The sequence below is a fragment of the Rattus rattus genome, chromosome 2 (genome assembly GCF_011064425.1).
Source record: "Rattus rattus isolate New Zealand chromosome 2, Rrattus_CSIRO_v1, whole genome shotgun sequence".
In the NCBI taxonomy this organism is placed as follows: Eukaryota; Metazoa; Chordata; class Mammalia; order Rodentia; family Muridae; genus Rattus; species Rattus rattus.
Genome location: NC_046155.1, coordinates 168,629,862 through 168,641,113, shown reverse-complemented (window position 1 = coordinate 168,641,113; position 11,252 = coordinate 168,629,862). Strand labels below are relative to the sequence as shown.

The 11,252-nt window shown below is 50.3% G+C and overlaps 1 protein-coding gene across 1 annotated transcript in view; it reads right to left on the bottom strand.

The window, feature by feature from the left end:
- Positions 1 to 1,714: 1,714 nt before the first annotated feature.
- Positions 1,715 to 11,252, bottom strand: part of Ltbp4 (latent transforming growth factor beta binding protein 4) — a 34,065-nt gene continuing 24,527 nt past the window's right edge. Inside the window, exons 23-31 of the mRNA XM_032894123.1 lie at positions 10,812 to 10,958; positions 6,973 to 7,239; positions 6,627 to 6,698; positions 5,708 to 5,836; positions 5,371 to 5,517; positions 4,377 to 4,529; positions 3,177 to 3,557; positions 2,623 to 2,775; positions 1,715 to 2,126 (exon numbers count right to left, since the gene is read on the bottom strand). Of these exons, the coding sequence (XP_032750014.1) occupies positions 1,972 to 2,126; positions 2,623 to 2,775; positions 3,177 to 3,557; positions 4,377 to 4,529; positions 5,371 to 5,517; positions 5,708 to 5,836; positions 6,627 to 6,698; positions 6,973 to 7,239; positions 10,812 to 10,958 (1,604 nt within the window). The 3' untranslated portion in view covers positions 1,715 to 1,971. The remainder of the gene's footprint in view (positions 2,127 to 2,622; positions 2,776 to 3,176; positions 3,558 to 4,376; positions 4,530 to 5,370; positions 5,518 to 5,707; positions 5,837 to 6,626; positions 6,699 to 6,972; positions 7,240 to 10,811; positions 10,959 to 11,252) is intronic.

Below are 11,252 nucleotides of genomic sequence, written 5' to 3'. Positions count from 1 at the left end.
CTATCTAGAGCTTTCCATAGATTCCCAAAGGGATCCAAAAAAAAAAAAAAAATCATCTCTTTCCCTCTTCCCTCTTTCCTCCTCTTTCTCCCTTCTTCTTCTTATAATCAAAATGTCAGCCAGAGCTGTCTAACATAGAATTTGGTGGCATACCATATGAAAGGCATCTAAGAGCTATTTGCCGTTCTAGCCGCTGGGCTTTATTTTCATTAATTAATTAATTTAGTTATCTTACATCGGGACGGCAGCTCCCTCCTTCCTCTCCTAGGCTTTTGCAACGCTGCTGCCGCACACTGGAGAGCACATCTTCCACTTTATCTTGTGCATTTCCACGTCATTGACATCTCAGCCCTTCAAGAACCCAGCCTATTGGCCACCCCTCAGGGTTGGTTAGTCTGTTTGGGTTCTCAACCCAGATCCAGACTCTATGAACGTAGTTATGGGTTGCATGCAAGAGGTTAGTGTTGGGTTAGCTTCCCTGAGGGGAGCTGGGGGTGGAGGGATAGGAAGGGTGTAAAAACTTGACCAACTTTGGACAGATTACTTATTCGAGTTTTTTTTTAACCCTCTATTGGCAGGAATGAGGGGCCTTCTGCAACTAAGCAAGTACTCAACCACTGAACTCCCAGCCCCTCTCTGGGGATTCTAGGCAGGGGCTCTACCACTGAGCCACTCCCCCAGCCCCTCACTGGGGGATTCTAGGCAGGGGCTCTACCACTGAGCCACGCCCCCAGCCCCTCACTGGGGATTCTAGGCAGGGGCTCTACCTCTGGCTACACCCCTAACCCCCTCCCTAGAGGATTCCAGGCATGTGCTTCACTACTAATTTATATCCCCAGCCTTTCATTGCTGGCTTCTCAGCAGACACTCATTGGGCCCTTCCCTCATTCTTTTTAAATTTCAGTTTCCCAGCTTCATTGAATTATAATTCATACAGCCCTCCATTGAAGTGTATAATTCAATAGCATTTAGTAAAGTTGTGTGATGCCGGCCCCACTGTAGACAACATGGAGTCTTGAGGGCCTGTGAATACTCACAGTCCTCTTCACATACGGTAGTTGGTGTTTGCGGATCTGTTATCCTGAAGGGAACAGAACACAGCCTCCCCCCACTTGCAGAGGCAGGCGAGCTCTGGAAGCTCCCAGTGCACAGGTATAGTGGGAGGCCAAGCCAGGTGCGCAGGCTCCGGAGTTGCGCATGCGCATAGTGATGTGGCAGGTGCGCAGGTGCAAATCCTGAACAGCAGATGGAGGCGAAGGAACCGTAGGCACTGGTAAAGTTTGGTAAACAACAAAACCTACACTGGGCCCTGTAATCGTAGAACTTGGGAGGCTGAGGACAGGAGAATCAGAAGTTCAAGTCCAGGTTAGGCTACATAACAACCTCTTAAAAGAAACAAAACTGAACAACAGAAAACCTCGACAATTCTGAAGCATGATTGGCTTAAAGGTTAGAAAGAGAACAACAGAAAGGACAAGCGGAAAGCAAAGGAGCAGAGATACAAAGCAGGAAGATAGGAGAATCACCAGAGAAAAAGACGAAACAGGGACGGGAGAGGAAACAAAGACCAGAGGCCAAGAGGGACAAAGCTAGACTCGATGAGAGTGATGGAAAGTCAGAGTCAGTCTTGGCGTCAGGAGTGGCGCGTTCCGAGGAGTGACTCAGCACACAGGGGAGCCAGCTTTTGAGAAAGAGAAAAAGGCTGAGGCCGAAAGTACAAAATAGGTGGTTTAATTGAAAATTGTATAAAAGGACAAGAAATGTGTCAGGGAACCCAGGACAGGCCCAGGGCACTGGTGGGAGGGGCTAGGCATGATGAACTGGTGCCATAGAAGGCACCCCTCTGTGTCTGTCCATCCTACATCGAGACTGTCTGACATCCTCACACACATGCAGACTAGAGGGAGGCTAGGTGCACTCTGGAAGCTCCTAGTGCTCAGTTATAATGGGAGGCTAGGCGCACGCAGCTGCTCAGGCCCGGGGTCGAGCAGGCGCACAGTGATGTGGCTGGTGCGTGGGTGCAAATCCCGGACGGCAAACACAGCGGAAGGAACCATCAGTGTTGACACAGCGCGCATTGACGCAGAGTGGGGAGGTTGCCTCAGCCTCGTCACACTCGTTGATGTCTGGGGGGAGTGGATAGAAAGACTGTTAACTCATGTCCAGGAATGAGGCCATCTCCTCTCAGTCTTTTGAGGTAGAGGATCATGGATGCAGAGTCTCTCCTGTGGTATGCAGCTTATCACTTGCTACCTCCTGGCTGTGTGAGCCTAAGCGGGTGGTATAACGTCTCCCTCTATCTTGCAAGCCAAGATGCACGGCTCAGTGGTAGACCACTCGCCTAGCATGCATCAAGCCCTCGGTTTCACCCTAAACACAAATAACATCTGCAGGATTCCTTTCATATTCCCAAACCCACCTCCGCCACTCACAGGAACCCGACTTCTCAGGCACTCTGACCCCATTTTGTTCAGTCAAGCGCCACCCCTGAGCAAGAGTTAATTTACTCCCTCGCCGATGGTCTGGCCCCTGTCTGTAATGAGGTCCTTTCTTGGAGGTTCCTGATCACCATCTGGCCAAATTCGCTTTTGTTTTACCCTTCTCTTTCCTTCCCTTCCTCACCGACGCAGGACATGCGGGTGATGTCCAGGCGGTAGCCGTCGAAACAATCACAGGTGAAGCCTTCTGGAACACGTACACAGCGGCCGTGGGCGCAGCCATCCAGGATACCACACTCCTCGGCCTCTAGGCCCTCATAGGGCTCAGACAAGGCTCCTGCAGAGAACAGAGGTACCTGGCGACTGGAAACCTCTGCCTTAGGTCGCTTTGTCTCATTCTGCCTTTGCTCCTGGCTTCTCAGGCTGGGTGAGTCTCATCCTAATCTGCCTTTCCCACCCCCAGACTGCAGGGGGCGCTGTGGTAAAAATAGTTTACCTTGTTCAGTTCCCCTACGTTTGCTATACATCCTGGGCTGGCGTCGAACTTGGAGTAAGACCCTGCCTTTGCCTCTCAAGTGCTGGGATTACAGGCATGAGTCACCAACACTCCGGCTTTCCAGGTGCTCTTGTATTACCTTCTACCTTTTCTCTCAGCATATCTCTTCTTGTGTTTTTGTTTTGTTTTGTTTTTGCTTTGGTTTTGGTCTGTCCGCTTTGGTCTCTGGCCGAACTGCTCACCTGTATAGCTTCCACGCTCAGAGGATTCCTCAGGCTCTGGGAAGGAGCCACGGGTGTCTCTGGACCGATACGGCCAACCAGTGCCTCGGCTTGGTGGGTCAGGAGCCTCAGACTCGCCATAGGGGTCACCATCATCCTCAAAGTCCGGCATTTCGAAGGGCGGGGCACCATAAGGGGCCTCCCGGCGAGCAAAAGGTCCAGGTGGGGGTGGGTAGGGGTCATAGGGTAGCACAGGTGGTGGATACAGATCTGGCCCATAGGGGAGACTCTGATAAGGTGGGCCTATATCTGGGCCATATTCATAAGGAAGTCCAAAGCCACCCGGGCGTGGCGGGCCATAGGCAGGTGGGCGCAGCACATTGCAAAGAGCCTCAAAATCATCTGCAAACAGGAGCCAAGGCAACCACGATCAGGACCCACGATTCATGGACCAGTCCCCGGGCAACAGAAGAGACTGATGCGCTAAGAGGCTTGGAGGGGGAGGGGCTGAAGAGGGGGCAGAGCTAGAAAGCAAGGAGCTGGGCATTTGCAAGCACAACTGACAGTCAAGGCTGATTCTGGGATTGAGACAGGATTGAGCATCTTCAGACTCCAGCTAAGAATCAGCCTAAGGTAATGGAATTTGGGAGAACCATGGGAGATAGGGCTAGGAACCTGAAGAAATGAGACAACGATGTTTTGTGGCTGGAGAATCAATGGGCTGGTTAAACACTGGGACTTAAGGGGTCAAAGGTGCCTGGGAGGAGCTTGACTCTCTGGGATCTGGGGGAATCAAGACTGGGGTTTTGGGCTCTTGTTCATACAGAGCTAAAAGGAGCGACCAGAGATCCTTGAGTCTTTGTACTGGTGTTTAGGGTGCCCAAGTCAATGAGTGTTAGCAGCTGTTAGTGCTTTACCAGAGTCTACAGGACAGACTAGTGCACGTGGGCAACTGTTGTTGGGATCTAGGGGACCAGAGTTTGGAGTGGGGGGAATCTCACAGGTTATGTCTTGTGGGTCTAGAATCAAGGAATTGAATTAAGATGCGAGACCTCAGAGCTGATGGGGCTGCACCTATGGGAGCTGGTGATTCAGGCCTTGAGATTTTAGTTGCTGGCACTTAGAAGTCTGTAGAATTGTGGCCAAGGTTTTGGGATGGGTTGCAATACATGTAAGGACAGCAAGAGGTCCTTTGGGGGACAGTATAGGGCTGTACAGTACCTGAGTCCTGGGCAGGACAGAGAGCACAGTCCATACCCCAGGCTTCACCATAGAGACAGCAGCACTCTGTGTAGGTGGCCTGCCGGTCTAGTCGTGGGCGACTGCAGACGAGATCAGGCCCGACTTCCTGCCAGCACACTCCCAGATTGTCATCTATAGGCAATGACAGGATGCATCGGGGCACATGAGCCTCTCACACAGGCCCAACTCTGGTCGGTCTCCAGAGGGTTCTGTAAAATGGGGCAGTTACTTCTCTTCCCTGGGTATTAGATTAGGGGTTTTGTTGGGGGGGTGGGTGGGAAGGGTATCAGGCTTGTCCTCCTTCATCCATCTCTTGAAGGAAGAAAAAAAAAAAAAAAAAAAAAAAAAAAAACCCAAAAGAGTGGGAGTGGTAGAGCAGGCTGGAAATCCCAGTAATTGAGAAGCTGAGGCAAGAGTTCCAGTAAGTTTAGGCTAGCCTGGGCTACATAGTAAGAATCTGCATGTAAAAAAGGAGAAGAACCTAGGGCATGAGAATGTATGTGGGTGGGTATACAGGGAAAGAAAATGAAATATGGACACTAAAACTTTCTCGTTTAACCTCCAGGCCAGGTTACCTCAAAAGGGCAGTAACCCCTGTAATCTTATACCTGTAATCCCAGCAATTAGAAAGCTGAGACAGAATTTCTGTGAGTTTCAGGCCAGACTGTACTACGAAATGGGGGGAAAAAACGAAGAATAAAACAATTTGGGCCAGACATTGTGGCTCAGAGATTTAATCCCAGAGCCCTGGAGGCAGAAGTATGAGTTTGCTGTCTCAAAAAACAAACAAAAAACCAACCAAACAAACAAACAAAAAATCCCAAACAAGCAAAAAGTCAGATTCTGAGCCGGGTCCAGGCTCTAGGGACCTTGGAGACTGCAAGACCTAAGGCACGTGAAGGAAGAAGCTAAGTTTAGGGATCTATTGGCTGGGAAGGGGGGTGGGGCTGGGCGGGACCATGGGAGGAGTTACCAAGGCTCTGGCTCTCGTTGGAGACGCAGCGTCGCCGGGAGCCGTCCAGCACCAGTGGGGGCTCGCAGGTACAGTGGTAAGAGCCCACGGTGTTCACGCAGCGGCCACCTTCACAAGCGGGCTCCTCGTCGGCACATTCGTCATTATCTAGGAAAGCATGGAGGTGGGGGAGGGCGGGGGAGGCGTTTACCAGGATGAACTGCCTTTCACATTTCCCCAGCTCACAGAGTGATGGATAAAGTCTAGACTTCAGAAGGACTTCCTGCTGGGTTGGCCGCATTCCTATTTGGGAGGCTGGCCTGGCCAGAGTTGGGGGTGGGGAAGGCAGGGCTCATACCAACGCATTCCAGCCTGTGCGCATGATAGTAGAAGCCGTTGTTGCAATAGCAAGAGTAGCCTGGGGCAGTGTTCACACACACTCCGCTCTTGCACACCTGGTCCTGGAAGAGCTGGCATTCATCCACATCTGCAGGACAAGGTGGAGAGAGGTGAGGGCAGGGCTGGGTTTGATCTGAAGAACATGAGGGCAGTGTGGGATAGCCGGTCACGACAGGAGAAGGTACTACAATGGTACCCGGAAGTTGAGGCAAGGAAAACTGGAACCAGAGAGCAGGTTGAGGAGGAGACCTTATAAGTGAGAGACAGAAAAGGGAGCCGGGTATGTTGGAGCATGCATGAAATCCCAGCAGTCAAGAGGTGGAAATAGCAACAACAGGAGTTCAAGGTTAGCCTTGCTGCCTAGCAACTTCTTGGCAAGCCTGGGCTACTTGACTCTGTAGCCAAAAACACAAATTAATAATGAGGAGAGAAAAGAAAGGAATAACAGGCAGTAGTGGCACACACCATGGATCTCAGCACTAGGGAGCCCTGGGCAGGTGGATCTCTGAGTTCAAGGCCAGCCTGGTCTACCGAGTGAGTTCCAAGACAGCCAGGGCTACACAAAGAAACCTTGTCTTAAAAAAAACAAAACACGGGGTTGGGGATTTAGCTCAGTGGTAGAGCGCTTGCCTAGCAAGCGCAAGGCCCTGGGTTCGGTCCCCAGCTCCAAAAAGAAAAAAAAAAGAAGAAGAAAGAAGGGAGAGAAGGAAAGATAGCAAGACATCGAGTGGTTCACAAGTTTGAGGCTGGTCTGGACTACTAGTGAGATACACTCCCCAAAATAAACAGATGAGAAAGCAAGCAACAGGAAGAAATAGAGGCAGGGTGAGACAGAGCTGGGCCTAGGGGCTGAGGGTGGGTGGGAGTTGAAGTCTTACCTCTCCGGGCACTCAGGTCTCCACTGGGCACTAGGTAGCCCCGGCCGTGAGGACACAATGACTGGTATTCAGCTGTACATAGAAGGACAGATGAACCCAGAAACCCAAGCCTCAGTCCCGGCCTGAGCCCACTGGTTATACCCCTACCAGGCACTAAAGCCCAGGCCCTTAGCACCCACTTCTCAGCTTCACGCCCACTGGTGCCCACCTGGTGGCTGATGGCTCACTCTTGTCCTGGCAGCATCAGTAATCAATTCCTAGGTCTAAACATATCCCCTTTCCAGGCTCCATACCCTCTATCTACACTAAGAGCTTGAGCCCTAGTCTCCCCGCAGGCCACGCCCACCTGTCTCCGTGCCCGGGCACTGCTGGATGCGGCATCCGCTGCCCCAGCCTTCTCCCACAGTACAGCAGCACTCCTGCCACGTCACGTTTCGAGCCAAGATATTGTCACACGCATCTGGAGCTGCCGTGTCAAAGTAGCACTCACGACGCCCACTGCTCACGGGACCCTGCCTGGGAGGACTGGGTCTTCGAGGTGGGGGAGGGGCGGGAGGCCTGGCTGGAAGACTGGGGCTGCCAGGTGCTTGGGGCTGCGAGCCTGGGAACGTGCCTGAAGAAACAAAAGACTTTAGCAGGGTATTCATCCACTCTCCCATTCTTCCAAGTCAGTGATGGGGAAAACAGGCTCAGAGGGTACCAGCCATCAGTAGCTGAACATGACCACACACTTTTGGAGACAGGGGACAGAGAAAGTCTCGTGTAGCTCAGGATGACTTCGAACTCCTGATTCTCCTGCCTCCACTAAGCAAGCTAGGATTTAAGTGTGCACCATTACAAACCAAACCTAGAGCCACATGAATGCTAGGCAAGGATTTTATAACCTAAACAACCACATATCATTTTTATGTATATTATGTAGATAGGGTTTGTTTTTGTTTTATTGGTTCTTTTCTTTTTCTTTCCTTTCCTTTTTTTTTTTTTTTTTTTTTTTTGAGAGAGAGAGGGTTTCCTTGTGTAGTGTGTAGCCCTGGTTGTCCTGCAACTCATTCTGTAGGCCAGGCTAGCCTTGAACTCGGAGATCAGCCTGCCTCTGCCTCCCGAGTGCTAGGATTAAAGACATGCACTACCACTAGGCTTCAAACTGATTTTTTTAAAATCAGTATTATCGTACAGCCAGAAACTCAGAGATCCTCCTGCCTCACCCTCTAAGTTCTGGGGTTACAGGTGTGAGTCACCATGCCCTGCTTCGTTTTGGCCACTCGACCTCTCCTATCACTTTGGTGACCTTTGTTTGCTTCACAGTCTCCTCCTTTCCAGGTGTCCCCTCAGCTATGGGACAAGTGGGAACCCAGGTGATTTTCTGTGCTTTCCATGTGACCCTCTGGGTCTTCACACCCAGCACGTCCCAGACTAGATCAAACCATTCCCGGCCGGGCATCCTCGCAGCTTGCCAACGTGTCTCTTAGATGTTTCTCCCACTCACTGTTCTGTAGTGAGAATCTCTTGTGCACTGTGTGGAAGCACCACCTGTCAATAAAAAGCTAATGGCGTATCAGCAAAAGGCAGGAAGCAGAAGGTGGGCGTTCCTTACAGAGAGATTGGAACGCTGGGAGATAGAGGCAGGAAGATTCGCGGAGGAAACCGAGAGGTAACTAGCTTTATGACAGATGTAGACTAGTTTAAACAGGATAATTGAGTTACAAGCTAGCAGGAGTGAGCCAAAGCTTATGGCATTTATTCATAAGTAATTAAGTCTCAGAGTCATTATTTTGGGAATAGAGGCACAGGCGTAAAAGCCCGAGGTTACGCTGTCCCTCCCCACTCAAGGACCCTGGTTGGGTCCAGCTTTGTCCTCTCCTACTTCGACTCGTCCACTCAGCACTTTCACACAGCATCCCTAGGAAAATGTCAAACTCTTTCTTGATGGAAACTGGTCCATGGTGCTACAAGCCCTGAGGAAAAGTCCAACTTCCAAAGCAACTACCCAGAGCATTAGTGAAGCACACCTTCTAGGTATGTCTGTGAGGGCTTTTCCAGGAAAGGTTTCTAGAAGACCCATGGCAGCCTCCCATGGGATAGAACTCTGGACTGAATAAAAAGGAGAGAAGGAAAAAACTGAACCCTGAGTTCCGCTATCCTTGCTTTCTAGTCCAGGGTCATTGAGCTAGAAGCCTCACAGTCCTGCTACCATGCATTCCCCATAGGTGGACTACTCCATCAAATCATGAGCCAGAGTAAACCCTTGCTCCCTTACGTAGCTTGCCGGTCACAACTACACCATGCCCTCCTCACACACTTAGTTACTTGTGTTTGTTCACCCTACTTAGTTCAGACATGGACCCTTTCGGAAGCCCCCAAAGCCTCTTCTCATGCCGGCCTGGGCATCTCCTTTGCCCCTACAGCTCCCTTTGGTCTCGGGTCCTCCCAGCTAGTCCAGATTTCTCTGGATAACTAGAGATGTCTCTGTCTATTCATTAGATTTTTTTCCTTTAAGCTACCATGGATTGATTACAGGGCCTTGTGTATACCAGGAAGATCTTTATTGCTGAGCCACGCCCCCAGCCCCTCACTGGGGAATTCCAGGCAGGAGCTCTACCACTGAGCCAAGCCCCCAGTCCCTCACTGGGGGATTCTAGGCAGGGGTTCTACCACTGAGTCACGCCCCCAGCCCCTCATTGGGGGATTCCAGGCAGGAGCTCTACCACTGAGCCACGCCCCCAGCCCCTCACTGGGGGATTCCAGGCAGGGGCTCTACCACTGAGACACGCCCCCAGCCCCTCACTGGGGGATTCTAGGTAATTCTTCCACAGCTGAGTCTTTTACTAGTGGTATCTAGACAATCACTCCACCACCTAACTGTACACACCTGGCTATCTTTTTCTCTTGACTTGAGACAAGGAAGGCCTTAATAAATGGCCCAGATGGTCACTGAACTCACTTTGTGGCCTTTAACTTTCAGCCTCACCTCGGCTTCTGAGCAGCCACAGGCTTTATGGTACCTGGCTTAGCTCTCCGTTGGATTTGGGGACCGTCAGATCAGGGCTAAGCCTCTCTGCTTACTGTGTTCCCAGTGTGCAGCAAGGGCTGTGCATGTTCCCTGGCCTCTGTGTGACAAGTGAAGGAATCTAGCAGGCCTTAATGCTCTTGAACAAATCTCATGTCCATGCCACAGGCTGGAGCCTGAAGTCAGTGTAGAGCACTTGCCTGTTGTCCGTGTCATCCATCATGTGTGTTCTGAGGGTGTTTGTTTAAAGCAATAGCATTTAGGGTTGGGGCTGTGGTTTGGTTGGTAGGGTGTTGCCTGGCATGCATGAAGCCCAGGGATTGATTCTTAGCACACATAAGCCAGGCACCGTAGCGCATGCCTACGATCCTAGCACTTAGATAGTAAAGGCAGGAGGATCAGATGCTCAAAGTCATCTCGGCTACATGGAGTTTGTGGCCAGCCTGGGCTGCCTATTGGGAACAAAACAAAAACAAAAAACAGCTGGCGAAATAACCAGCAGTGGTTCTCAACCTGTAGGCTGTGACTTCTTTTTTTTTGGGGGGGGTCACATGTCAGATACATTGTATATCAGATATTTATGTCATGATTCATAACTAGCAAAATCACCACACACAAAAATAAAATAGACCTAATAGAACCAACCCTTTAAAAAGCTGAAATAGGAGTTGGGGATTTAGCTCAGTGGTAGAATTGACTAGCAAGTGCAAGGCCCTGGGTTCGGTCCTCAGCTCCGAAAAAAAAAAAATTTAAAAAAAAAGCTGAAATAATTTAAAACCTCAAGGAGCATATGAAAAAATTAAAAAATAAAGTAATAGCATTAAACTGATGGACCATATCAAAAGGCGCACACATGCACACGTGTGCGCGTGCACACACACACATGCATACACACACACACACGCATACACACACACGTATACACACACACACATACACACACTCACACACATACACACATACACACACTCACACACACACATACACATGCATACACATATGCATACACATGCACACACACAGGCATACACACACATGCAGACACACACATACATATACACACATACACACGCATGCATACACACACACACACACACACACATACACGGTTGAGCCACATAATTTTCCTACAGGCTCAGCAGGCCTTTGTTAAGTAGACATAGACATATGAATCTTACCTGCAGGAGTCCGAGGGGGAACACAGCGTCCAGTCATGGGATCGAACTCCTCAGGGCTGGTGGGGCAGACACACAGGAAGGAGCCCTCAACATTTTCACACAGTGCGGAGCCACAGACACCCTGCAGTGTCTCACACTCATTCACATCTGTGAGCAGGAAACACAGTGAGAGGAGGGTGTCCATGTTAAAAAACTTCTGTGGTTGGAAAAGCCCAAGATTTCGAATCTAACAGATGGGGCTGGAGAGCTGGCTCAGTGGTTAAGTACACTGGCTGCTCCTGCAGAGGACCTGAGATTAATTCTCAGCACCCACTGGGTGACAACTGTAACTCAGTTCCTGGAGATCTGATGTTCTCTTCTGGTACCTACAGGTACTGCGTGGGTGTGGTACAGATAAACACTAGACACATATAATAACATAATGAAATAAAAATAAACCTT